Source organism: Hakea prostrata, chromosome 3, assembly GCF_041222555.1.
Source record: "Hakea prostrata isolate BN-2017 chromosome 3, UWA_Hpros_2, whole genome shotgun sequence".
Classification (NCBI taxonomy): Eukaryota; Viridiplantae; Streptophyta; class Magnoliopsida; order Proteales; family Proteaceae; genus Hakea; species Hakea prostrata.
In genome coordinates this window covers 69,140,045-69,167,573 of record NC_142602.1, presented here as the reverse complement: position 1 = coordinate 69,167,573, position 27,529 = coordinate 69,140,045, and the positions used below count along the sequence as shown (strand labels likewise).

The window sequence follows — 27,529 nt, the reverse complement described above, 5'->3', positions numbered from 1 at the left end:
TCCCAACCTGTCCCTTTGCAAGCCATGGGCCGATCCATCCATTTTGCACCTATAGTTATAGAAGCCCAACCCCAAGGACAAAATCCACTTCATAAACCCACTCAACCCCTAGCTGAACTTAGCCTTCTCCACCCACCCACTCCACATTACCCACTCCCAAGGCCCATTTTGAAAATAACCCAGACCCACTCCCAAAGAAATACAAAAGAGCCCGATCAGTTCAGATTACTTCTTCTAATCCCTCATCTAAAGAGCTTTCATCTTCCTCACCCAGCTCCTCTCCATCCTCTACGAATACTCCCTCTGGCTCACCATCAATACCTACTCACTCTCCTATGGATCATGACTCCCAGATTCAGTCTTTTTTAATGGAACCGCTCGTGGAGCTAATTCCAGCACCCCACGGGCACTTGCCAAGTTTATGAGCTGGAATGTGCAGGGGATGGGAAGCCCTACTACTAGAGGTTTTCTAAGGAAATTGCTGCCCCAATAAAAACCAGATATACTATTCCTTATGAAGACTATGAAGGCGACAAATTATGTCCAGAAATTGTCAGCTACCAAAGTTTTTTCCTCTTCATTTCATGTTCCACCTGAACATCAGTTTGGCGGGTTATCCTTGTATTGGAAATCACATCTCAAGATCACAATCTTAATCAGCTACTAATAGGATCATTGACACCGAAATCTCCATTTTGGATGAACCAAACTTTTTTTTTCTTTCATCTATGGTGATCCAATTAAGGGCAGAAGACATCTTGTATGGCAACAATTAGAAGCTCTTGCTGAACACAGATCACAACCTTGGATGTGTATAGGGGACTTTAATGCCCATCTGGGCTGGAGAGAAAAAGAAGGAGGTTCCAGAAAGGTATCCTCCGATTGTGAAAGGTTTAAAAGGCTGCTAAATGCATGTGGATTCCTTGACTTAGGCTTTAAAGGCTCACCTTTTACTTGGACTAATAAAAGATGTGGTTTAGCTTCCATTTGCATCAGGCTAGACAGGGGTCTATGTAATCTACCTTGGAGACTGTTATACCCAGAAGCAGCCTTGTTCATTCGCCCTTGCTTTGGCTCGGATCATGCCCCTATATTGTTGGATTTGGCTGGTGGTACTACCAAAGGAAAACGTCCCTTCCGCTTTGAATATGCATGGCTAAGTCACCCTGACAGTAAAAAGTTGACATCAGAAATATGGAAGAAAGAGTATTCGGGTACTGCTGCTGCAAAAATCAAAAAGAAAATGCAGTCTACCCAATCTTCTTTTTGTCAATGGTATAAGGACACATTTGGTAACATTCAAGAGAACATTAAGAAGCTTCAGCTGAACTCAAAAAAGCCCAGAGACTACCACAACCTCTTTATTCTCAGGAAAAGATCAACAGCATATCTAAGAGTTTGCAGGAAGAGTTACACCGAGAAGAGCAACTCTGGTTGCACAAATCCAAAATTTCTTGGTTGAAAGATGGGGATAGTAATACGGCATTTTTTTTCATGCTACCATTGTACAGAGAAGGCAGTGCAACAAAATTCTAAAACTCAGAAATTCACAAGGAGAGTGGATTGCAGACCTAACCGAAATCAAACAGCTGTTAACTTCTCACTTTACCTCAGCTTTCACATCTGAAGAAATAGACACCATGGCTCTTGAGAGAATTCTTCTTGCTACTCAGCCGGTTGTGATTGAAGAAATGAATGCCAAACTATGCCAGCTCCCCACACCGGATGAGATAAAGGATGCCCTATTTGCTATGAGTCCTTTGAAATCCCCTGATGGCCTCCCACCAATCTTCTTTCAAAAGCTTTGGGATTCCATCGGCCCCTCATTAACTAACTTTGTTATTGAGTTCTTCTCTATAGATGCAATGGATCCTAAAATGAATGTCTCATATATATGTCTCCTCCCTAAGGTATTGTGCCTGAATCTGCAGACCAGTTTCGCCCTATTAGCTTGGGTGGGGTGACAGCCAAAGTCATCTAAAAAATTATAGCTCATAGACTACAAGAGATACTGCCAGTGATTATCAGTCCTTACCACTCTGCCTTCATACTTTCTTGTCAGATCTCCGATAATATCTTCATGGCGCATGAATTGTTCCATTACATCAAGAAAAGGAAAAAAGGCAAAAAGAAATTTTTGGGGATAAAGCTTGACATGAAGAAGGCGTATGATAGGGTGGAGTGGTCATACCTGGAGGCCATATTGGTAAGATTGGGTTTCCAGTCATCATGGATATCTCTTACTATGAGTTATGTATCATCTATTTCCTATAAACTGCTTATAAATGGAAACATACATAGTCATATTGCCCCATCTCGAGGAATTAGACAAGGTGATCTTATGTCTCCTGCTCTTTTTCTGTTATGTGCTCAGGGTCTTAGCTCTTTAATTGCAAAGGAAGAACAAGAAAGCAACATCAAAGGTATATCAGTCAAGAACAGGGCAACCCGAATATCACACTTGTTGTTCGGATGATACCTTACTGTTTTCTGAATTAAGTCTACAGGCAATTCAGAATTTCAAAGGAACTCTGCAAGACTATTGTAAAGGCAGTGGTCAAGGAATCAATATTGATAAATCTAGCCTAGTGTTCAGTCCTAATACTCCTATTAGATTCAAAAGATGGTTCTCCAGAATTTTGAAGATCTCTTACACAAAAGAGCCAACTAAGTATCTGGGATTGCCTCCGGAAATAGGAATATCAAAAGTGAATACCTTTGGGTTTGTGAAAGAAAAGGTGATTCGCAAATTTGATAATTGGAAAATGAATCTGTTGTCACAAGCAGGAAAGGAGGTGTTGCTCAAATTTGTAACTATGGCCCTACCTCAGTTTGCTTTTAGTGCTCATTTTAAACTTCCAAAATCTAAACATGACTCTCTACGAAAAGAATCAACAAATTTCTTTTGGGGTACCGCTGCTGGAAAAGAAAGGACTCACTGGATCAGCTGGAAGAGGTTATGTATGTCAAAAGAAAGAGGTGGTTTGGGATTTAGAGACACTCACAGGCAAAACTTGGCTATGCTCACAAAGGTAGCATATCGATTATGGACAGACACAACTTCTTTATGAGCTCAGTTCACCAAAAGTATATACTTCCCAACCACTGATTTTTTAAAAGCACAGGTTGGTTACAATCCAAGTTGGGCTTGGAGAAGTCTGATAGAAGGCAAACATATCCTCAAAGAAAATTTGAGATGGAAAGTGGGAAAAGGCTCAAATATCAGAATCTGGGAAGATCGATGGTTGTTTAATAAGAATGGAGGTAAACTTAGATATGGGAAACATGGTGAATGTTCCCTGTTTTGGGTGGCTGATCTCATTGAGGAACACACTAGATGTTGGAAAGAAGATCTGTTAAATACATATTTCTACCCTACAGATGCAGCATATGTGAGACGTATCCAACTTGGACTCTTCCCCATTGATGATATACTGGTCTGGGGGGCTGCAACAATAGGATGCTTCTCTGTTAAATCTACCTACCATGCCTTGACTAATTGCATGGATCAAGAGGCAACAACACAGACTACTACATCACATGTACCAAGGTGGAAATCCATTCCCAGTAACACTTGGAATCTGATATGGAAAGCCCATACTTTACCAAAAATCAGACATCTGCTGTGGCGGGCTTGTGTTGAAGGTCTGGCTAGTGGTGAAAATCTACAAAGGCGAAATACGTTTGGTGAGTATACATGTCCCAGAGGGTGTCATCATACTGAATCAACATCCCATATATTTCTGGACTGTTCTTTCCGCACGTCGGTATGGTTTGCTAGCCCCTTCACTTACAAACCCACAGAAAACCAACCTCTTCAGCTTCCAGAGTGGTTAGAAGTTGTGAAACTAGTTCTTCCTCGTGAGAAAGTGGAAGCAAGACAGGTACTAAGTCTTTTTTCTTTATTTGCTGGGAGATATGGCTTACCAGAAATGACTTTATCTTCAGCTTTGGAAAAATATCTTCAACAGAGGCGGTTTCTAGAGCACTTGAGTTGCATCGTCAATTCTGGAAAATGAAAGAAACTGAAATCAATAGGACACCTGTGCAAAGATCTAATGTATTTTAGCAAGTGGAGGCCATCTCTTCTCATCCTATTCCTATGGGCTGCTATTTGATTCAAAGTGATGCTTCCCTTCTTCTGGATCAGCGACGTATGGGCTTGGGCTTTGTTTTTTTACAATGCTGCAGGAGTCATGGTGAAAGCAGTATCCACAAGAGCTCATTTTGAATCTGCCATAGTGGGTGAAGCGTTAGCACTTCGATCGGCTATGCTGGATGCAATCGGAGAGTGCATTGATCGTGTAGTCTTTCAATCGGATTGTGCTGTGCTCATTTGGTTTGTTAATACTCCATTGGGTGGGATTCCATTGTGCTTGGATCCTATCATTACGGATATTCGACATCTCCAAACTGCTTTCATTGAATGTCGGTTTGATGTTATCTCTAGGTTGAATAATGTAATTGCTCATGACCTAGCACGGAATGCCTTGTCGATTGTAGGCTCGACAGTATGGTCTCTTACCACTCCTTGGCTGCAGTCTTCAGCCTCGGCCTTTGCCCAGCCTTAATGAAAGTGTTTACCAAAAAAAAGTATGATTGAAGATATTGACTGAAATATTAGGAAAAGGAAAAAGAAAAAAATAATAATTTTGGGGCTAGAAAGTAACCATTCGATCCATTAGTCAAAAGCGTCTAGGGGAGTTTCCACAAGGGAAAGATCAACAAATATTTTATCCACCAAGTCCAGCTAATCTGAAATTTCAAACAACCGTTAGTTAGCAAACATATTAGAAAACCTACAAAACCAGTTGAATGCTTCAGTCCATATCTGCTAGAGTATTGTTTAAGGAAGCAACAACCAAAGAGAAATCCGAGAAAACGATACATTCTTGAAGGCTGAGGATAAGAGCTAACGAATGCCATCTTTGATGGTAGGGGTGTCAATTTTCAACCCGAATCGTTAAAACCAGACCGAACCAGCCTGTTATAGCCCGAACCAGCCCTAACCGATCCTTAATGGGCCGATTGGCGAGGGTCCCACGAACGCGGCGGCCCCCTGTGGTGGGGCCCCGTTAGTCTTTTACATAAATAAAATTAAATATTAAATATAATTAAAAAAAATTGTATTGTTTAAATGTAATTAATGATCCATGAATTTTGGTGTTTGGCGTTGAGACTCGGTTGAGTAGTTGAGAGTTGGTGTTCCGTTAGGTTTAAGGTTTAGGTTTTAACTTTTAACTTTTTAATTTTCAAATTTCATTTAGTTTTATTATTTTAAAATTTAAAAGTCTTAATTGATAACTCTTAACTCTTAATCTTAATTAACTTTTTAATTTTCAAATTTCATTTAGTTTTATTATTTTAAAATTTAAAAGTCTTAATTGATAACTCTTAACTCTTAAGTCTTAATCTTAATCGTTAACGTTGTTTCACCGTTTACACATGATAGAAAAATTTAAATTCTTTATTTTTTGAGGGTGGACTGGTGGAGGGTGGTTTGGATCAAGCTAATGCCATCACTTATCATTGGATCTACTTGGAGTCTTCATCATCTATCTTTTGTAATTTTGGGTGTGAGAAACTAGGATTCGGAGTTGAGGAAAAAATAAAAATCAATTTCAATATTGATTTTTAATTTAGTCCAAACAGTTAGTCAAACCGAATCCAAATCATTAGGCCAAACCGTTAGTCAACCCGAACCCAAACCGCACCAAACCGAAACCACACCGAAACCGTTATTTTTTAAATGGGCTGGTTTGGGTTGGGGGTTTTTCAGCCCGAAACCGTTAGGCCCAGCCCGAAACCGCTCCAAACCGCACCGTTGACACCCCTATTTGATGGCTTCAAAATCCAAGGATAGAGCAGAAAAACTTGGTGTGAGCTTCTTGCCGTAACGAAGGAAGAACCTAGATCCTAGAGGATGTATGTTTGACCACCCAATCCAGAATCATTGCACCAAGCAGAATTAGCGAATATAGAAAACACGTTTGGTGGTTTGTGGGGGGTTAAATTTGAAGAGGTCTAGTGTTGTAGTAGCAGTAGGATGCTTTGAGATAGCATTTGATTCAACAACTGAAGCTCTAAATGCAGCCATTGTATTGCACAGGGATGGAGTTGCACCATAAGAGAATGATCTCAGCCTTGCTTTCCATATTTGCCTAATTAAGTAAGCTAGCTGCAAAACAATTCACAGCATTTAATTGTCCGGAAGAGTTATACTTATCCCAAATAAAGGAACGAAATTCCTGCAAGTTAGGGCCAATAAATTCTAGAGAATGGAGCCTTAGGGGAGATGCTCATTCACTTACATGATTTTATCTGACCAAAGCATAGATCTTGGATTCATTAGTAGAAATACTCAAACAATAAGCTGATCTAACTGAAAAAAAAATCCAGATTTGTAGGACCTCAAAGCATCTTGAGTCCTAAAGCTAGTTGAAAGAATCAAGTCTCCAAATTCTCCAACTCCAATCAATCAGATCATGAACTTAAAAAGGTATTTGAGTTGATGGAGAAGAGACTACCATTGGGAGGGTAGGTACCCATGGGTCCATTGTGGTTTTAGTATTGCATCCATTACCAACTGTCATTCGAACAACCGTTGAAATCAGATCCCTTTCCGTAAAGTTCTTTCTTTGCAAAGAATTTTCTTCTAATAATTTTGAACCCAATCTTTTCAATGCATCATGTATAATACTTTGTGTTTACAAGCCAAAGCTCTAGCATATGAAAGTCGAAGTATATATGCTATTCGATACAAACTCTTCTCTTTTGATTGGGGTCCACTATTTATCCACTCAAATCAATCGATAATGTCAAAATCGGGTGATTAGATCTCAAGAGCTGTGCCTAAAGACTTTGTGGATCGTTGAGCAACCCAACTCTGACGTGCAAGTAAAGCGATGTTGAAAGATCTCTATGTCCTTGAAACTAAAATGATTGCGATTAACAAATTTGAGGCCACTTTCAACCAACAGACACCTTGGTCCCCCTGAATTAGTCCACCAAAAGATTGACATGGCATACGTGAGAATTGCTTGAGCTATTACTTTGATTATGCCTACTTCCGTGATTGAGATAATAATTTTTCTAACCAACTTGACAGTTTGCTATACACTCTTTCGTCAATATATTTGAAAATCTTCAATCCTCATATTTTATCAGTATAATATATCTTTTCAGTTATAAAAATAGATTAAATTGTTCATACCTCTTTATGTAGAATTCTATCCTGATGTAGTAATGTGGGCTCCATTGACCTAGCATCCAAGGGTTACACTCTCCCATAGCATTGTCCAGCAAAAGAAATGACGCAGAAAATTACTTCTTTGTGAATATTTCTATTTATAATATTAAATATTAATAATTTAACCTCCCATCACACATAGACAACATTTAGGAAGTTTGAACTCATGACCTCAGGAAATCTTAGTTATGATCACTCCCTTGATTTTCTTCAGAAATTTAATTGTATGTATAGCGAGAAAATTTTGGTCACTGATGTATACCAATTTCTACCATAATAAAACAGTTAGGACATTGTCACATGACATGTTTTACATACAAGCATTAGTCCGGAAACAATTTTTGCATGGTCATTGTTATTATTATTATTGGAACTAAGGTTCGACTAGTCAACTTATGCATACGTTGACTACATCTTCAATAGTAGTTGTTACACATATACTTTCTATATAATGCTGGACTTTGATTTTTTACTTGGAGGTATTGATTTTTTTATCAAGTGAGCCACCACACTTTGGAATTCACTATCATTATTATTTTTTCGATAGGTGGGAATGGAGTTCGGATTGTCTCCCCCAACAAGGAGCACTCTATGCTTCCCCGATGGCTGTTGACCACTAATTACAGGGGCCCCCACAGGGTTAGGGTGATGAATTTTTTTTTAATGTTTTACTATTTTTTACTTGTGAGACCTACGTAATTTATGGTTGTAAGCAAGGTTTAAAGTATCAGTATCGAGTATCATATCGATCATGTGATTTTAAGAGACGTATCGTCCTGTATCGAGTATTATATCACTCTGGCTAATGTATTTTATTGTAATTTAATGGAGAGAAATATCGAGATATATTGTATCGATTGGGTCAAATATGGATACATATTGACTAGTATCATATGATATTTTGGGATACTCTAAACCTTGGTTGTAAGTCTGCTTCTTAGGGTATGATCCACACTGGGAATGTTGGTCGTTGTTGTTCTTATTATTATTATTATTATTATTATTATTCCTTAAATTATTTAGATAAAAATTTGGTGTTCCTCGCCAAGTGTATCAGAAACACGTCGTTAACGCGATTAGGTGGTTTTTATTTTTATTTTTTATTTTATTTTATTTATTTTTTAATTTTTAAAACCAGAAAACAAAAGTAAAGTAAAACCATAAAAAGTGGAGACGATCTAGAGTGAAACAGTCATTGTCGGTACTTCATCGTATCGACTGGACACGACCAATCATTGGGCATCGGTTGAGGAGCAGGTGGGTGATGATCGGCCTTACGAAACGAAAGATGTCTAATTTCGGGTATGTGGGGTCCACTAGCGCATCATCGTCTCCAACAACGGAAACCAACCGCCGGCACTCGCGCATAATCCTCGTTAAAGCAGAGAGAGTCAGAATATGGAGACTCTGGACATCGCTGGTCTCCTGCGACGTCCCTTCTTTCAACCTTCTCCTGTAATAACCACCCAATACCCTTATCGAAACCGTCGTTTCTAGTGGACTAGTGGTCTGGCCGAGTGGCTGCAGTTGCAGAGCCTCTCTCTCTTTCTCTCTCTTCGAGAAAAAACATAGAATGAACGAGTATCTTTGCCTTTAGCCTCTCTGGCAGAAACCTCAATTGTGTCTTCCAGGAATCCTTCATCGCTGTCCACGTGAGAGCCTATAAAAATTGCTTTTTCCTTTTTCCTTTTTCAACATTTTCTTAAAGTTTTAGTTTAGGGTTTCAATCAACAAGGTAACAGTTATTGCAATCTCGAAGGTTCAACGGATCTGGATCCAAGGGAGTGACAAATAATAATAGCGCGGTGGTGGACGAGGGAGATTGGTGACGGTGACGATGGCAGAATTGCGGGAGCGTGGTGTAAACTCTTCGGATAGTGATGATGAGGTGTCTGTTTCGGTGGGAGACAAAGTAGTTGTTGAAGGAGCTGCTGGTAGTGATAGTGAATTGGGAAGCAGGGAAGCCCCTGGGTTGGGAAATTCCAGTACTAACAGAGTTGGCGACTCCTCAGGTCGGTAGAATCTGCTTCTCATGTCATCAATTTAAAATTTTATTTTTGTTCTATCTATCTGGATTTGTGTGATTATGTGTCAAATTTATCCAAACAGAGGACTTGTGTCTTAGGGATAATTGGTTTGATGCTGTCTTTGCTCTTGGTGGTTCATAATGTCTTTTTTGCTTGATTAAAGAAGGTAGTCATTGCTGGTTGGCTTAGTTTTCATGTAGAGAAAGAGAAGAAAGTAAATCAACTCTATAGAGGCATCTTAGAGGTCTAGTACAATGCAGTGGGGGCAGGGTTGTTACAGAACAGTCAAATTAACAATGTCCTGTTAATTGGTTGGAATGCAAGCTTATTTGTTCTGTTTGGACTCTAGATTCCAGATTTAATTTTGTACGTTAGTTCCAAATTCCTAATGCAGCAACCCTATTACTTATCTTTGGGGTGTTCCATACTTTCCCTTTTGGATTGGATATTTTAAACCTGATTCTCCATAGAAGATCTTAAATGGGCTGCTATCTTCTAGATCATGTCTGAGGGGTGATTTCCAAATCTGCACGGTAGAAGGTTGGTTATATTATCTATTACAATCAATTTTAAGTTCTTCTAGTCTTCTGTTGAGGCAGACTAATTTCCCACTAGCTTAAGTCAGCTATATTTATTATACAAAATTTAATTTGATAGTGCAGCATTGCAAAATGGAGAACAATTGTTTGAAACAAGGGATAGCATTTTTGTAGAATAAATAGCATTCAGTTGAGGGTGTTGTAATGGTCACTTGATAGAGAGGGAAGTTGGAATTTTATTCATCTAGAGAACCAAAGGGCCATTGTGGGTGAAAATACAATGGAAGGACAATTGAAATGTTTTGGTTATTTGCAAAGTCAGTGGTGTCTCAGTAAAATAGAGTGTCAGTCTGCAAATTTAAATCTCTAAAAAAAACTATTTAGATAGAACTACACCTAAGTCTAATTAGTATGGACATTTTATTTGTGAATGTGCTAGTAATTTAGGGGTGCTATAGGATTACTTGGTTTACTTCGTGATGACTCTTTAATTCCATCACTGAAAGATTGGGAGATAGGTTGGTGTGCTGGAAGAGGAAGTGCTTAATCCCTTGATGGATAATAATCCCAATAAAATAGACATTGGCAAGCTGACCTTTTTGGTTCAGATCCAACACCGAATTGTTCCTTTTTCCTAGGAATAGGCCTAGGGTTGTGTCATGTAGGTATTAGGCATTGATTTTGATGTAGCCCTAGATTGAATAGGATTGACTTGGGGTCAGTCTTTGCGACTCCAATTCAAAAAGTTAGGATTTGTAGTCTAAGGATTTTGGGGTAGCTTATTGGGGGTACAGAAGGACATAGGTTATAGTGGTTGGATGAGGATGGAACTTGGGGAAAACTTAGGCAATGTATGGGAGATGATCCCTAAAGTTTGGGACAATTTTGATGGTTAGATTGGTGTAAATCTAAGTTTGCATTTTGGGTTTTTTGGGAGTATGAAAATACAAAGAGAAAAGGGGAAATAGGGTTCGGAACTAGAAGATTAGAAGAAGAGCTGGAATTGGTGATAATTAAGATTATTGTTGTTGAAGATCTTCTTGAATAGGAACCTTGAATGATAGAACTATAGAAGAAGCTCATGGGAAAGAAAAGAGAAGAGAAGAAATCATATAAGAGAAAGAAGGGGTGGGGGGAGATGGTCACACAATCATGCTATACCTTTGTTCCTTATTGGTAATGATAATCTGATCTTAAACACCAAGCTTTGGCCTCAGCTCCATGTATCCGCTTTCAACATATCCATAGAGAAGCTAATTTTTGTGGCATTTTCCATTGCAAAGCATGTTTCTACATCCTAGGAATGTTTTCTATTGTTGCAACATTCCCCCTTTTCTTACATGGCCTTTGTTGTTAGACTCTTTATGTTGTAAATTACCTCGGGGCTTTGCCCTAGATAAATAAAATATTTCTTATTTCTACCAAAACAAATCCGACCAAAATTCAACTCACTAATTTGTAGCTTAACTGAGCAATTACATCTATCTTTATTGCATATTGGTTGACATAGTTCCAAACTCAAATTTGGACTCAAAATTTAACTCACTAATTCATGGCTCAACTGAGCAATTACATCTATCTTTATAGCATATTGGTTGACATAGTTCCAAACTCAAACTCGGACTCAAAATTAGAAGCTGAATCCAAATTAGACTGCTATCCAGAAAAGGAAAAGTCTAACCCAATCCTTAACCGATTGGGTAACCTAAATTGACTTGGAAGTTGAAATAATAGAGGAAGGAGACTTAAAATAAGACTCTAACTAATCTAATGAAAAAAAAATAAAAAATCCTGGTTGTTTACTTTCTACCCATATTTTAGGCCTATCGAATTGAACCCATGGAATCAAAGGCCAAATACATATTGATGTACCCCAGATTGACGGCCAGTCTTCAGAGTGATGGTAATTCCAAGAGAAGAGGGATTTTGAGGGAATAGGGAGTTATTGATTAGGAATAAGAAAGCTAGTTTTAAGACATGTCAAAGAACTAAGGATGTTGAGGATCTTCAAAGGTATAGGTTGGATAGAATGAAGTTAAGAAAATTGCGGGAAAAACAAGGGAAAGAAGTATGAAGAGTTATACAATAAGTTGGGCACGAAGGAAGGGGAAAAATCTATTTATAAGAGAGCTAAGATGAGGGATAGGAAGAGTAGAGATCTTAACCATGTTAGATGTATTAAAAATGGAGATGGTAAAGTACTAGTATGTGATGAGGATATTAAGAAAAGATGGGAAATCTATTTCTCTAGTCTACTAAACAAGCATACTTCAAGCACATATGATTTGGACGATTACACCATTCACCAAGGCACTAATTTTCAAACTTATATACGGAGAATTTTGACGTCTAAAGTAAAAGAAGCACTAAGGGGGATGAAACTCGACAAGACACAAGGTTCTGATGAAATCCTAATAGAAGTATGGAAGAGCTTAGGAACCCATAGACTAGTTTGTTTGACTAAGTTGTTTAATAAGATTATGAGCACAAGGAAAATGCCAGATGAATGGAGGAGAAGCATTGTGGTTCCAATTTACAAAAATAAAGGAGATATTCAAAGCTGTAGTAACTATAGGGGTATTAAATTTTGTTGGATGAATAAAAACATATTAAACGAAAGGCAAGATAACAAGGCCTTTAAGCAAAAGGCCGAAAAGGAGAATTAAGACCCCAAGAGACAACAATGAGCTTGTTCCTACTTCCTTAAGGTATCATCACCGGGTGGATGGGGAATAGCTAATAGCCTAGAAGAAACATCAAAATAGATGGCATTCCAAATCCTATCTATAGAACGAGATTTGGAAGCCCATCTCCTAAGATTGTGCTCCCACCATAGGTGATGGATCAAGGCACAGTACACTAGCTTACCAATCCGATCGCAAATGGAAGAACCTGAATAGTTTCTCAAAATCCAATACCAATCTTGAAAAAACCTATAGGATTGCCTTGAACGGGGCCAAATGGAAACTAGGGCTTTTCCCCAGATAGATCTGGAGAGGGGGCAAGGAAAAAAAAGGTGCTCAAGGTTCTCCAAACCGTTCCAACAAAGGATGCAATTGGGATTAACAAGAATGTGGCGGTCAATAAGGAAGGATTGGGTGGGGAGGGCGAGATTAAGGGCTCTCCAAAGGGTAAGGGAGTGGCGGGGAATGTAGCATTTGAACCAAACCAAAGGGGTCCGGGGGGCTTAGGGTTATGGGATCTGATGAGGTTCCAAGCAGATGAGGTGGAGAAGGTTTTGGAGGGGAAGGGAGCCAAACAATGAGGGGGGCATTAAATTGATGAGCTATACTATGAAATTATGGGAGAGAGAGTAATTGAAACCCGTTTAAGACACTTAACTACAATTACGGAGAACCAGTTTGGGTTTATGCTGGGAAGATCTACAACGGAGGCTATTTATTTAATTAGGAGACTTATGGAAAGGTATAGAGAATGTAGGAAAGACCTTCATATGGTATCTTTTGACCTAGAAAAAGCTTATGATAGAGTTCCTAGAGCGTTAATTTGGTAAGTACTAGAGAAAAGAAGTGTTGCAAGTAAACATGTAGACATAGATAATGATATGTATGATGGTTCGGTGACAAGTGTAAGAACAGTGGGGGGGACAAAGTAATGAATTCCCAATTACAGTTGGGCTACATCAATGATCAACTTTAAGCCCATATCTAGTTGCACTTATAATGGATGTAATGGATGAAGTTACTAAAGATATTCAAGATGAGGTCCCCTGGTGTATGCTTTTTGCCGATGATATTGTGTTGATTGATGAGACTTAAGTGGAGGTTAATATCAAATTAGAATCATGGAGAGCAGCTTTGGAATCAAGAGGCTTTAAACTAAGTAGAACGAAGACAAAATATCTAGTTTGTAACTTTAGTCATGATTGGTGAGACGATGAGGTAGTGATACTTGATGATAAGGAGATTCCTCAAAGTGATTGTTTTAGGTACCTAGGTTCAATCATAAATAAAAGATGTGATATAGAGGATGATGTTTCCCAAAGAATTAAAATAGAGTGGATGAAGTGGAGAGGTGCGTTCAGGGTCTTATGTGATTGGCGTATTCCATTAAAGCTTAAAGTAAAATTTTATAGGACAATTGTTCGACCAGCTATGCGTGTGGGTTGTTAAAAAAAATTATATAGATAAACTCAGTGTAGCATAAATGAGGATGTTAAGATGGACGAGTGGCAAAATTAGGAAGGATAAGAAATGATCATATTAGAGTTGGTTTGGGAGTTGCTCCCATAAGTGATAAGCTTCGAGAAAGTCGTTTAAGGTGGCATTGCCATGTTCAACATAGACCTATAAATGCCCTTATATGGAGAAGTGATATAATCTAGATTGAAGGGACTAGAAGAGATAGGGGTAGATCTAAGATAACCTTAAGAGAAATGGCGAGAAAGGATATGCATAGCTTAGGCCTTGTATCTAGCATGGCCTCAAACAGAACTGATTGGAAGGCAAGAATCCATGTAGCTGACCCCATTTAGTTGGGACAAGGCTTATTGTTGTTGTTGTTGTTGTTGTAGGGAGTTACCGATTTCTGGGTTTGGTGAAGGGTTTCAAGGTGCCATAAGCAGGGAGGGGAAGTACGGGAGAGAAAGGTGAGGGAATATAAGATAGGGGAGGGGAGGGATGATAGCTTACTTTATTAATATTGGCTGGGAATTGAAATCTGTTGAAGAACAAGCACTTAAACAAGGTGCCACTGGGTTTCCTCTGACTTGGAAACCCAAACACCACTCCATTTGCACTCTCTTGGCTGGAAAATCTCTTCTCAATTTTATTAATCATAACTTATATCCGAAGATCTAGCTATTAGAGTCAACATATTTTAAATTCAAAACAATCTAATATGATTTGAGTGTGGAACAAAGAAAACACAAAAAATTTGGGGAAAAATCCATCACCTTGCTCAAAAGCTTGAAATAGGTTGAAATGCTCACCAAGAAATGTCAAAATCAGCAAAGGAGGGAAGGAAATGGCTTAAAAACCATCACTACAATGGGCTTACAAGGGTCGAAATGCAATGGAAAAATGGCAGTCAAAAGTGGGGTTTCCGCCTGTTTTGAGTTGAAGTTTCGCTAAAATGCAGATTTTCAATAAAAAACAGTGTTTTTAAGTGAAATGGGACAGTTGGGTCAAGCCGGTTCACCCAATTTCAATTGGTATTTGGGTTGAGAATTTCAGTCGAAACTGGTGATTTTGTTTCAGTTCCTGGTGATTTCATTTTGGTTCCTTCAAAAACTGAAATTTTGACCTAGATTTCGCACATTTTGGTCAAGGTTTGAACTATGTTGAATAATACTACATGTGAGAAACCTCATCTTTTATGACAATTTCAAGTGAGTCTACTTGTCTTATTATATGCTGTATCCTGTTTAGTGATTGTGCAGGTACATTTTATCTTTGCTTATTTTTACCCTTTGTCATTTTACTCCATAAGTATTTTTCCAGGCAGATTTTAGCGTTTCTTGTGCATCTTCAATACGGTATGTTTATACTCTTTTTTTTTGGTTTTGTTTTTTCTATGTAAGTAAGTGTTTTACCAGGCCAATCCTTAGTGTTTCTCGTGTATCTTTAATTTGGTACAATGCGTTTCTTAAATTCACCCAGCCAATATGATTTGGACACTAATAGTTTAAATCTTTGCCTCTTCCTAAGCTTTGGGTTTAGTGATTCTTCCCCTTGGCTTTTTATGCTTGAGGTTTTTAAATTCGTGAAATGGTGCCTGAATCAGTATTACATGTGTTATCTATTATTTGCTTTAAAGGGCATGAAAAAATGTTGACAACAGCTTACTTTGATAAGCTCTCTGTCTTCTTCGGAAGTTTGTTGCAAAAAAGTGCATAACAAATTCCTAGACATTACTACAAAGCTATTTGTGTGCTTGGATATATATATATATATATATATATATATATATATATATATATATATTTTAAATAATTTTTGGGGTTGAGAGATATTGTTTTTCAAAACCTCCTGACCTAGTATTGCCAGTGTATGCCTGCATATTTTGCAAGGGTTTGAAGTAATGTTACGACCTGAGAAGTTGCTTTTTGAGCATGGTTGAATAGTTAGCATGAATATAACTCACCATTTATATGAACCTGTGACATTCATGCTCATTCTGAAAGTCCTGTGGTTTCTGATTCTCTCTTTCCCAGGGACAGTTGAAAGGAGCTTGCCTAGAGCGAATACAATGCCTGGAGAAAAGGTTAATACAGACAAATTAGAGACAACTTCAAGTCCTGTTAAGTTGGACAGATCAAAAACTGAGAGGCGTAAAATGCCTAATATTCTTGGTGAAGAGGTGAAAACTATACTTGATGACAAAATATCAGCGCAGAAAAAGGTATGTTCCATTATGAATGTATTTGCTGTTACTTTAGATCGATTTTCTGTATCCAATAATTGATGGGAATTATGGTTTAGGGTTCATTTATAATTGTCAATGAGGTCTCAATTTTTTTTTGCTGAAACTTTAGGTCTTCAACAGAAGTAATGGCCCAGGTAAAGCACAATTATTTAATAAATTTTGTGTAATCAAATGCGCACAGTTTAGAAAAGGCTCCAAATCACTCTAGAAAACTTAATAAAGTAAACAAACTCAAAATTGCTAGCTAGAAACCGAGATATGGTCGAAATGCGGTACTTTTTCTTAGCCATCTCAAGCTGATACACTTGATTTTGAAACCGGAAATGCTGCTGCTGCTTTTTTTTTATTATTAATTTTTTTTATTTTCTTTTACTTTTAAATCTGACTTGTGAACCCGAACTATTTTGACCTTCCAAACATGGTGCATGGAGAATTTTCACCCAAAAAAAAAAAATAATAATAATAATAAAAAAATAAAATAAAAAAAGAGCACTCAAAATAATAACTTTGGTTCGGACCCAAGTATAATAGTGTATTTACTATTTAGTTACCTTGTCAGAGCCCCTCCAGCTACACTTTCATTTTTTCACGCTATTTATTTTTTCGGTCTGGATTGGTTATTTTCTATTATATCTCTTCTCCCGTCGATTATCTTTCTGAATGTTGTAGTTGTTGGCTGGTGTTCTGGTGTAGCGAACCTGTACTCCATCCTGCATTTGACTATTCATTACCTTTTGTTACAACTGTATTTTCTGTTTGACAATCCCTTGTGGAGACTTGCTAACCAGAATGGGTCTTGATGTTCCCTAACTATTAATTATTAATTTATTATGTTTCTTGTTAATGTTTAATAAATTGAGGAATCTATTATTTCATATTTAGACAATATGTATGTATATATATATTTTTTTTTTCTTTTCTGATGGTCATTTATATACCTCACTGTCCTTAACATTAATACTATCTTGTGATCCTGATGTATTTTGCTCCTTACCATTCTATCACATTTTGCAGCGCAAGTTATTGAAAAGAATAGCTACTGTGAACAAGAATGGGACTGTAGCATTTGAAGTTCCTGTCGACATAGAAACTCCATCTGCTGATGTTGTAACTGGAAGTGATCATCATGAAGCTGTTGATGAAGAATCTGTGGATCCAACAGACTTGCAGTGTATTCAACCACTTCAAATAGTTATGCTTATTGTTGGCACACGGGGTGATGTGCAGCCATTTATTGCCATTGGTAAACACTTGCAGGTTGTGTGGACATATTTCCTTGTTATGAGCTTACGCTGAAGTTTGTTTTGCAGTTTCTTCTTTTGTTTGTATATTTCAAGCTTTACACAAAAAGGTTAGGGAAGCTTCAAGTAATTAGACAGAAACAGGGATTAGTGCCAAGTTGGAGATAAGAGAAAGTGAACAAAGACAGTGTATGATGTCTATCTGTACAGGGGAATTGGTGATGGAGTGGTGAATATTGCAGAGAGGAAGATTCTTCCAAGTGATTTTAGATATTTGGGGTCAATAATAAGTAATATTCAAGATCCAGCTGTGGATGTAGATTCAACCTACACTTTTCTGGAAATTGACATCTACACTTGAAGACAAGGTCCTACAGTAGATAAACTTGAAGACCAGCACTTTCTGTTGTAACCCTAGATTGAATAGGATCAAGTAGGGTCTTGTCTTCCAAGACCTTAAACAGAACCAGCTTGTAGGAAGTCAGTAATAGGGTTTTAGGACGGTAGGATGAGGCTGTAACTTGTACCAAGTAAGGGGGCAGGCAGAACTGTATAAGGTGTACATCGATTGAATTTTTTGTGAAAGTTCTATAATGGTGAGGTTGGGTTGGATGTAGGATAGAAACTAGGGTCTACTGCGAGGAAAATAGGGTTTGGGAACTTATATCAGTATAGCCAACTCCCATCATCCTCAACTCAAAAGCCTGAAAATTCTTCAAAAATTCAATATCTTGAGTTCTTTCATAGAGAAACCCCATATTTTCTAAGCTATCCATCCAAACCTGACTAAACTTGGATGGAGCACATCTCTGTTACCTTACCCCATCCAAGTTTCACCCAGCCCCACATCTAAAAGCCTGTTTTTCCTTATCTCATAGATTTATCCCATATCACCCACCTGGAAACCTTTTAGATTGAATGTTTTCTAACCCCCTTATCAACTTATTAGACTCCATAATACATCACTACATCATTACATAAACATTTTTGTTATCCATTCAAAATCAACAGGCCCCATTTAGGATCACCTTACAAAGTCAGCCATACACCATAATAGACTTCCCCTAAACCCTAAGCTGGTTCTCTTACAAGATCTTGATAAATTGGATTTTGTTCATTAGAGGCTACAATGATACCAGGCTATTTTACCGCCATTTTCTGTGGTTGATGGAATGAACTTTGTGTTGTGGATGAGGTTCAAAATCTCAGTTTTAAGGCTGGTTTCTGCCAGCCTTGAAACCAAGATGGTCTTGAAATTTCAGCTAAACCTAGTACTTTTGCCAGGAATTTTTGTGGCCAGTTTTGGCCTATAATGATGGGTTTTCAACCTGGGTTTTTGCATGCCAGCTTATTTAAAGCATAATTAACACAATGGAAGAAGTACTTTGCATTAAAAAAAAACAAAGAAAAGTACTCTTTCATGTCCTACTAATTGATAGACATGTGTGTCTACCTGACAAGTACGAGGAGTTGTAAATTGAAACAGAAGTACTTTTAAATGTTTTATACAATCAAATGGAATGTTAAACAAGATGATAACCACAAACTAGATAACTGATATAAACTTGTGCGAACAATCCGAGATCTCTACTTAAATCGAAATGAGTTTCTCGGTGGATCCATCCCACGAGCTACATACCATTGCATCTGTCTTAGCTTCTTTGAATGGTGTACAACACATTCCGTGTTATGGTGTGGGACCAACTGTTTTGGTAGTCTGTAATTGCCCATTGTCAACCTGAGATAGATACCCCAACCTAGGGAATGGGTCAATGTAACTAGTGTAAGGGGATGATGGATATCTATCGTAAGACATAATCGAGTAGATTTGGGGGTAAGATTGTGATCCTGTTGTTAGTAAGGGTGTCAATCGGTACGGTACCAACTTTGAATACCGAAAACCATACCTTACCGTACCGAATTTACATGGTACCGTACGGTTTCGGTATTTGCAAAAAATGGTTTGGTACGGTTTCGGTATTAAAATGGTACGGGAAAATGGTTTAAACATGGTATGTAGTGGAGTACATGTTTTGTACAAACAAACCCCTACCATTTTTGTTTATTAGTTCATTAAGATCCTAATGAAATTTTGATCAAACAATCGATAGGATATGATATTAACCGAAACAAAGCAAGTAAATCTAATTAATAGAGACAAAACAAATAAATCTAAGAGAGGAGTAAAGGATGAAAAGAAAAATTGAAATAGGGAATTATGGATAGGGTAAAGGTAAAATGTTTTAATTGTAAAATTACATTTATATACCTTAATTTGGTATGGTTTCGGTACATACCGACGACGATATGAGTACCTAAAACTGGAACCGTACCGAAGAAATTCGGTTTCGGTACGGAATTTTGAACGGTGCGGTTTTAGATGATGTGGTTTGGTACGGTTAAACGGTTTTGGTATGCAATTGACACCCTTAGTTGTTAGTAGATTTTTTTCTTCTTCTAGATTTACGTTCTATTTTTGTGTTTTCCTTATTGAGGGTAGATTTATTAGGATCTTTAGGATCTTTTAGGGTCTCTTATTTTTCTTGTAAGATTCTTAGACTAGGAAGATTTGATTTGTTCCGCATTTGGTAAGGTATGAGTACAAATAGAGCTCCTGTCGTGTACTTCAGACACATGTCAATATTCATTCACTTCTTTCAACATGGTATTAGAGGCTTCTCTGATCCGAGGGCCAGCACCATCCATCGCCGGACAGCACCACTCATCGCCGCCACCTTCTAGCTCATTCTCCTCGTATTGCACTAGCACTAAACCTTCCAAACAACATGCCTAGCCCATTCGCTCTTCCGCCATCTTTCTTCTCTTCTTTCTACCATTGCAAGATTCTGGTACGTATCTGAAACACCACCACCACCCATTGCCGACATCTCTTCCACCATTGTAACCCGGTGACACCCTTAGAAGAACCCCCCCAAACACCAGTGACAACCCCTTAGGGTGTCGCCTGCTCCTAGTGTTATTCCTAGGAGCATCGAACATAGTTTTTTTAGCCTTCTTTTGCCAGCGATCTCCCCTAGGAGCATCGCTGATCTTTGGGATACTCCTAGGGGGTGTCGTAACCATGGTGATAATTTCGGTCGAAACTCCAGGAAAAATCCGACGGTTGAAACCTGGTACTTTTTTTTGGAAGTTTCAACCCTCTATTTTGAGCCTTATATGACCTCCAGATGGTTTGAATTCTTGCATCCTACCTATTTAAAGCATAACAAACACAATGGTATATTTATAATCATAGATCAACACTCTAGACTAAACATAGTTTAATTTGAAAGCAATCTAAGTTATTTGAGGTAGGAGCAAAACAAAAATAAAAAGTGGGAACTTTGTTAACTCACCTTATTTGAGTATAAAAAACCTAACAATGAAGGAGCAAGAGTGGAGTTGGAATGCAAAGGAGCTGTTTAAATCAACTTAAATGAGGGTAGAATCCAAAAGAAATCAAAGAAGTGGGAAGAGCTTGAAACAGTGAGCTTGAAATGATGTATATTTATAACTATGCAGGTATCGTTTCTGCTGGTAGTGAAATTTCGTTTTGGATCCACCAAAATTTCGGTAAGTTTTGGTTGAAACTTTGTAAACGGACGAAATTTTCGAAGTTTCATCTTGTTTTCACAAAATTCCGACATTTCGATCTAAATTTTGGTTGCTTCAACCGAAATTTATTCCATGGTCGTAGCACCTCTTTAGGCTTCCTCTCTATAGCCCCTTCCTAGCTTCTATTTCAGACCTTGCGATAGGTTTTAGAAGGGTCGACAACCATATGCAATCCTTCTAGGGCTATCACCTAGCAACCCTGGCTTTTTGATGGTCCTATCACATTTGTCTCTCCTATGTTCTGAAAATTTTCCCCCTAAGAATCCATCTGTTCATATCTAGTTTGTGGTAGTGAGCACTTTTCTCCTATCCAATTTTTTTCCTTTAGTCCTTTACCTCTTTTATTCTTGCCATGGCTGATACAGTCTCCTTTGCCTCTTTTGGTGCATCTGGTATGGAGGATCCTCCCATTACTTCAGTTTCTCCGGATCATAATTCTTCCCTTTTTTAGATGACCACTGTTAAGCGTAATGGGGCCAATTATCTTCGCTGGTCTCACTTTGTTTCTCTTGCGATTGGTGCTGGTGGTTTGATTGGGCATCTTCATGGAACTTCTATCAAAACACCTGATACGGCTCAAGACAATTTGGAGATAGGTGAGTGCTTGGTTATGGGATTTCTCTTTTATTCCTTCAAATGAGTATTGCATACAATTAACTTCTTCTTCCTAATGCTGCTACTGTATGGAGGGTAGGTTGGGAATGATGCACAATGTTTTTAGATTTGAAGGAAGGTTCTTCAATTGCAAAAAAAAGACTTACCCGATCTCAGTACTACAACACTCTTCGAAGTTATTATCCTTGACTTCTATGATCATTTTACTCCATCCTGTGTTGCAAATGTTGCCGTCTATTAGAAGTGGGAAGATAAGCTTAGAGTGTATATTTTTTGGCGGGATTGAATGTTGAGTATGATCAAATTTGAGCACATATCTTTCCTAGGAATCCTTTCCTTCTTCGGAGAAAGCGAATGCTATAGTTGACACTATGGGTAGTCGTAGGATAGCTATGGTACACACCCAGGCATCTAACAAGTCTACTTTGGTGGCTGGTTTTGGTAGCAATAAGACCATAGTTGTCACGGTGATGAGGCGATGCGAGGTGGTTTAGGCAAGTTGAGGCGATGAGTCGACGAGACGCTTTTGAGGCGGTTAAGGAGTTCTAAGTGAAAATTTTAGTGTACATCTCATTCATTCTTATTAATTATAAATCTATTATATCTTATATAATAAAAAAACTAATATTAGCCTACCTTAAGTCATCCAACATACTACAAACCACACATAGTAGGTCCTAAATAAAAAGTTGCGGGAAGAAAGGAAGATAAGAAGTCGCCTGTTGCTAGCCATTGCTTGCCGGAGTGTCGTTGCGGGAATGGAAAAGAAGAAGAGAGGAAGAGAGAAATAGGTTAGGGATTAGAGTGAGAGTGAGAGTGTGAGACTCGAGTCAAGAACTTATTCTCTTTCAATTTTGTTTTTTTTTTTTATTTTAATATTTGATCACATGTAGCGTCATTATAAATATGCATATAGGTTCAAACAATAGATACTTTACAATCGGAATCTAATAAGTAATTTAATATATGCCTTCGATTTGGCATCTTTCATGTGATTTAAAATTGAAAAGAAAAGCGGACTCCTTGGGGTAAAAGGCTTCCGAGGCGCCTGAGGCAACACCTAGTAGATGCCTCATACCCCAAGGCCGCCTTATTGCCTGAAAATAAGGCGTTGCCGATTTGAGGCGCCCGGACGCCTAGGCAACACCTTAACAACTATGAATAAGACTAGTTTTGGTGATTCTCGTGCCCCAGTGAAGTGCAAATATTGTGGAAAAGAGCGTTATACAAAGGATAAGTATTAGAAGTTGCATGGGTGTCCAACAAATTCTCGTGGTGAAGCTAGGAATAGAAATAGGGGTAACATTCAAGCATCTACAAACCAAGCTAATTGTGACACCCTAAGTACTCCAACACCTCTTTCTGTAGACAAGCTCCAGCACCTTCGCTAATTGATGTCCAGACTTGACGTATCTTCTTCAGCACTGGACTTCTGTGCAACTATAGCCTTTACTGTTGTTCCTAGTGCTGATCCTCAGCCTTTTATAGGTATTTTTGGTTTTCATAGTGTCAATTCAACTTATCCTTTATTCCTTCTTGGATAATTGACTTTGGGGTTACCAACCATATGACTTGTTCATCTTTCCTTGACTTGAGTTGTTCGAACAGCTGATTGGGTCTCTTTTTCCTATCTTTAGGAAGGGATTCCATTACCTATTTGCCTTCTCCTATGCTATCCTTTGTTTTGTGTGTTCCTAAGCTTTAGGCTAACCTTTTATCTCTATTAGCAGCCTTACTCATGACATGAACTGCAAAATAACCATTTTCCCCTCTTATTGTGTCTTTCAAGACTTGGAAACGGAGTTTATGATTGGTAGTGGTAGATATAAGGTGGGCTCTACTTGTTAGATGGGTCTCCGTCAGCTCTTTCTATGGCTTATAATTCCACTTCTCCTACACTTCTTACTTCATTGCAGTGACATCGTCGTCTTGGTCACATCCCTTTGTCTATTTCGTCCATGTTGTTACTTGACTTAGTCAAGAGATTTAATTCAAATGACTATCATTGTGAGGCTTTTCCTTCTTAGTTTATTCACTCTGATGTGTGGTGTCCTTCTTGGACTGTGTCTTTGCCTGGTCATGGGTGGTTTGTCACATCTGTTGATTATTACACTAGGACCACATAGGTCTACTTACTACATTAGAAAAGTGATGTTTTTCCATGCTTTCAAAACTTTTATATTGTGTTAGGACATAGTTTAAGGCCATTGTTAGAATCCTTCATACATATAATAAGACTGATTACTTGAGTGGTGTATTCCCTTCTTGCCTAGTTGACCATGACATCATACACCAAACCAATTGCGTCGATAGTCCACCTCAAAATGGGGTTGTTGATTGCAAGGATAGACATCTACTTGAGGTAGCATGTTCCCTAATATTTACTATGCCTGTCACAAGAAGGGCCACCAACAAATCCACCATATGCTCATTAACCATAACCCCTGTATGGTGTTGCTCCAACGCTCTCCGTAGCAGTGTCATGGGTATCTGATGTGAACCAGATTCTGGGGTTTGACTGATAGAGGTAAGACCCTAGGTTTAGGCTCACCTCCAGGATCGTTTTCAATAGAATCAGCAGCCAACTAGGGTTTAGAATACCTGACGGTTGAAGGGGATGGATAGGTTTTGGGGTTCTAGGGTTAGGAAAGGGATAAGGTTAGGTTTGAATAGGATTTGGCTAGGGGTTACTGAAATTAAACTTGAAACCTTGCTGTAATTATGGTTTCGGATCTGGAATTTAGGTTTTAATGGATTCTAGGGTTCAGTCAGGTTAAGACTAGCACTGTGGTTTCTATTCTGTAATTTCAGATTTAATTGTATACGGTTTGGGTTTGGTTTGAGGTTTCCAACTTGGAGTAGGACTCTTAGGGAAGTCAACTAGGATTAAGACTTGGAAGGGGAAAATAGAGTAGGTAGAGGAGATTCTAATAGTAAGTGGTTTTGGAGTTGTGGTTGAGGGTGGATGTTGAACTAGGGTTTAGGTCTAGAGGTTGAAGATGAATTGCAGAATTTTTATGAAGAAGATAAGGGTAGGGATGGAGTAGGGGGTTAGGTGCTATCCTATTAGAGGGGAAAGGGGGTGTAAAGGGGTGGGGATTAGAAGTTAAGAGGGGTGGAGTGAAGCTGCCGCTGCTGGGAATGGGGGAGAGATGCATGGGCCTAAGAGGTAGGGAAGGGCTGGGTTATACATACTTGGAAGGGAGGACTTTGGGCTGTTGTAGTTTCTTGAATGGGTTGCTGTTGAAGCTTGGAGGAGGAGGAAACTTGAAGCAAATTGCAGAATTAGATCACACTCAGCCATGGGATTCCTCCTAGGAACCGACGACTCACTCTTCCTTCAATCTTTTATTTTTATTCAATAACTCAAGACCGATTGTTACATTCTATTGTGACTTATAGCCGACATGAAGGAAAATATAAAAGGACTCAACTTCCTAAAAGTAGACAGACTTGGACTCTTACTTTTAAGCCAATTCAAAATATGACTCTTAGTACTTTGACTTATATGAGCCTTCATAACTAACTCTAGAGAGTTCCAATTTGAATTCTAAGATTAGATGTTGGTTCCTTGCAAGCACTAAGACAACACTAATGGACTCTTTCATAAACTAGGAATCCCCAATGTTGACAAGGACTCTTCAGATACTTGTAAAATAATGAGACAATTGTAAAAATAGAAGCAGTTCTAGGGTCCTACTAACACGCTGGACCCAACTAGACCCTAGTAGGCAAAGTGGCAAAATTATCAAAATACCACTATACTTGGACATTTTACTGTGGTTGCTGGTAGGGCTGTAGGGTGCTCATAAACAGTTTGAGCCCCATTGGGTGGTTTTAGATTTGGTTTACATCACTAAACTGATGGTGCTTGCTAGTGTTCAGATCCTCTAGGCCCCCTCAACCTCATGGATCCCATGGTGCTTGACAAAGAGGATATATGCATCCGAGACCCATATTTATCATCCTCATATCCCAAGTTCTGTTTGCATCGGCTGTAGGTATGTGACGCAAGAGATGGTGCACCATGCTCTTGATCTTGTATTGTATGAATGAAATGAGACTCCCTTGTAAACTTCACTGGCGTTGCTTGACTCCCAGACCTATCTTCTTGTATCATTCGTTCCTCTTCCTCACGTAGAGAACTCAATCTCTGGCTGGCTCAATTGTTGCGCCATCAACACTGCAACCAGCACCATTAGTGCGGTCATCATCATCATCAACACCCTAGGTAGGTGGTTGAGTGGCATCATCATTTATGTTGGACCACCATAACTCATCTTTAGTATTATGGGATGCACTTGGGTGTGGGTAAGGTTGTCAAAGTGACAAACGATGGAGGGCTTCCAAGGTATTAAAGCGACAAAGCGCTAATAAAGTGAGGACTAAGCAGTCAAAGCGTTCTAGTGTTAATTTTTTGATATTTGATCCAAATATCCAAAGTTACATAATATTCATAGCATTTAAGTATGAAACATTTTGCAAACTTGATGGAAAGTTCATTCATGTAATCAGTTTATAAGATTGGAAAATATAACTTTAAAGTTCAACAATTAAATGATCAAAACAACTAAACTACCCCACTAGGAGACAAAAAGTAACTCAGACACCTGCTGAATAAATAACTTAGGCATTATGCATTCACTTCCAGTTGATAAACATAAAAAAAAAAGAAGCCAATATCAGAATCTCAGAGAAGATATGCTATTTCAGAATCATAGAGATGTGATATTGGGTTTACCATAGAAGTATTATTTCAGAATCTCAAAGAAGAAAACATTAAAAAAAAAAACTTATTCGGATAAGGGCAAACTCCAGAGATTGCTTCGAAGGCTTACAGCACCTTGCATTGACCCTTTCCTGAACCAGAACCCCAGGGGGGGGGGTGAGAGGAAAAGGAGATTCAAAATGTCCCATCAATAAAGTGAGGGCTTTTCGGACCTTTCTCCTTTCAGCATGACCCTCAAAAAGCCTTTTTCAATAAGCCCCGCGTTACCCAATTTTTTAAAAAAAGTGGCAATAAAGCGGCGGTTGGGAGACCAAAGTGACTGTTTGGACATTTAAGTGACAAAGCGACAGATTTATTGACTTCAAAAAAAGCGACGGTAGCTTCGACTGGGCAGGGACCACTCAGACGCTTAAGCGTCTCTTAATCGTTGCTTAAGCAATGCCTTGACAACTATGGTGTGGCCTGAATGGATGGGGGTTCTTCTGTGTATTCACTTTCCCATTTGTGGCCATGTACTCATCCACATTCACACCCATCTAATTTACAATATGTTTATTGGGTTGACTTCTGTCCTCATCCAACGAAGGTTTACTCTGTCCTTGATCCACTCATATAGGGGGTTGTTGATGTAACCCATGGTCACTGGGCCAGTCTATAGGAGATGGAATTAGGGTTCAGCAGTAGATTAGGGCTTTGGTGGTTCTGGTTTTAGGGTTTTTGATGGAATTTGTATTTGAATAGTGGCTAAACTGGGGTTTCTAGAGTCTGCGGCAAGGGAGGGAAATGGGTTTAGAACCTTGCAGTTGGGTTTCCAGGGCTTAGGGGATGAGTTAGGGTTGCTGTAGGGTCCAATTAGGATGTACCAAAGCTGTATTTGAAGTACTTTTATTGCTGTTTCGCTGTTTTAACAATTGCAGTAGGTATTCTAGGGTTTAGCGTTTGAGTTTTAAAGGAGGGATCTGAAAATAGGGTCAGGGTTCCACTTGAAGTCGAGGGTAGAGGGGAAGGGTGTGATGGAGTTCCTGGGGGATTTGGGTTTTGGATGAGGGTTGGTGAGTTGCTACAACTTTAGGGTTTTATGGTTTCTCTAAGTGCCGTAAGGTTTAGGGAGGAAGATGGGAGCCTAG

The 27,529-nt window shown here is 38.6% G+C and overlaps 1 protein-coding gene across 2 annotated transcripts in view; it reads left to right on the top strand.

Moving 5' to 3' along the window:
* The first annotated feature begins 8,464 nt into the window (after window positions 1-8,464).
* LOC149022894 (sterol 3-beta-glucosyltransferase UGT80A2-like) overlaps window positions 8,465-27,529 on the top strand; it is a 65,845-nt gene continuing 46,780 nt past the window's right edge. Inside the window, exons 1-4 of one of the 2 annotated variants that reach the window (XM_089150778.1) lie at window positions 8,466-8,901; window positions 9,009-9,261; window positions 15,991-16,178; window positions 17,217-17,459. In XM_089150778.1, coding sequence (XP_089006904.1) covers window positions 9,087-9,261; window positions 15,991-16,178; window positions 17,217-17,459 — 606 coding nt within the window. In that variant the 5' untranslated portion in view covers window positions 8,466-8,901; window positions 9,009-9,086. Of the gene's footprint in view, window positions 9,262-15,990; window positions 16,179-17,216; window positions 17,460-27,529 lie in introns of both variants that reach the window. The other variant, XM_089150779.1, reaches the window with a different exon arrangement.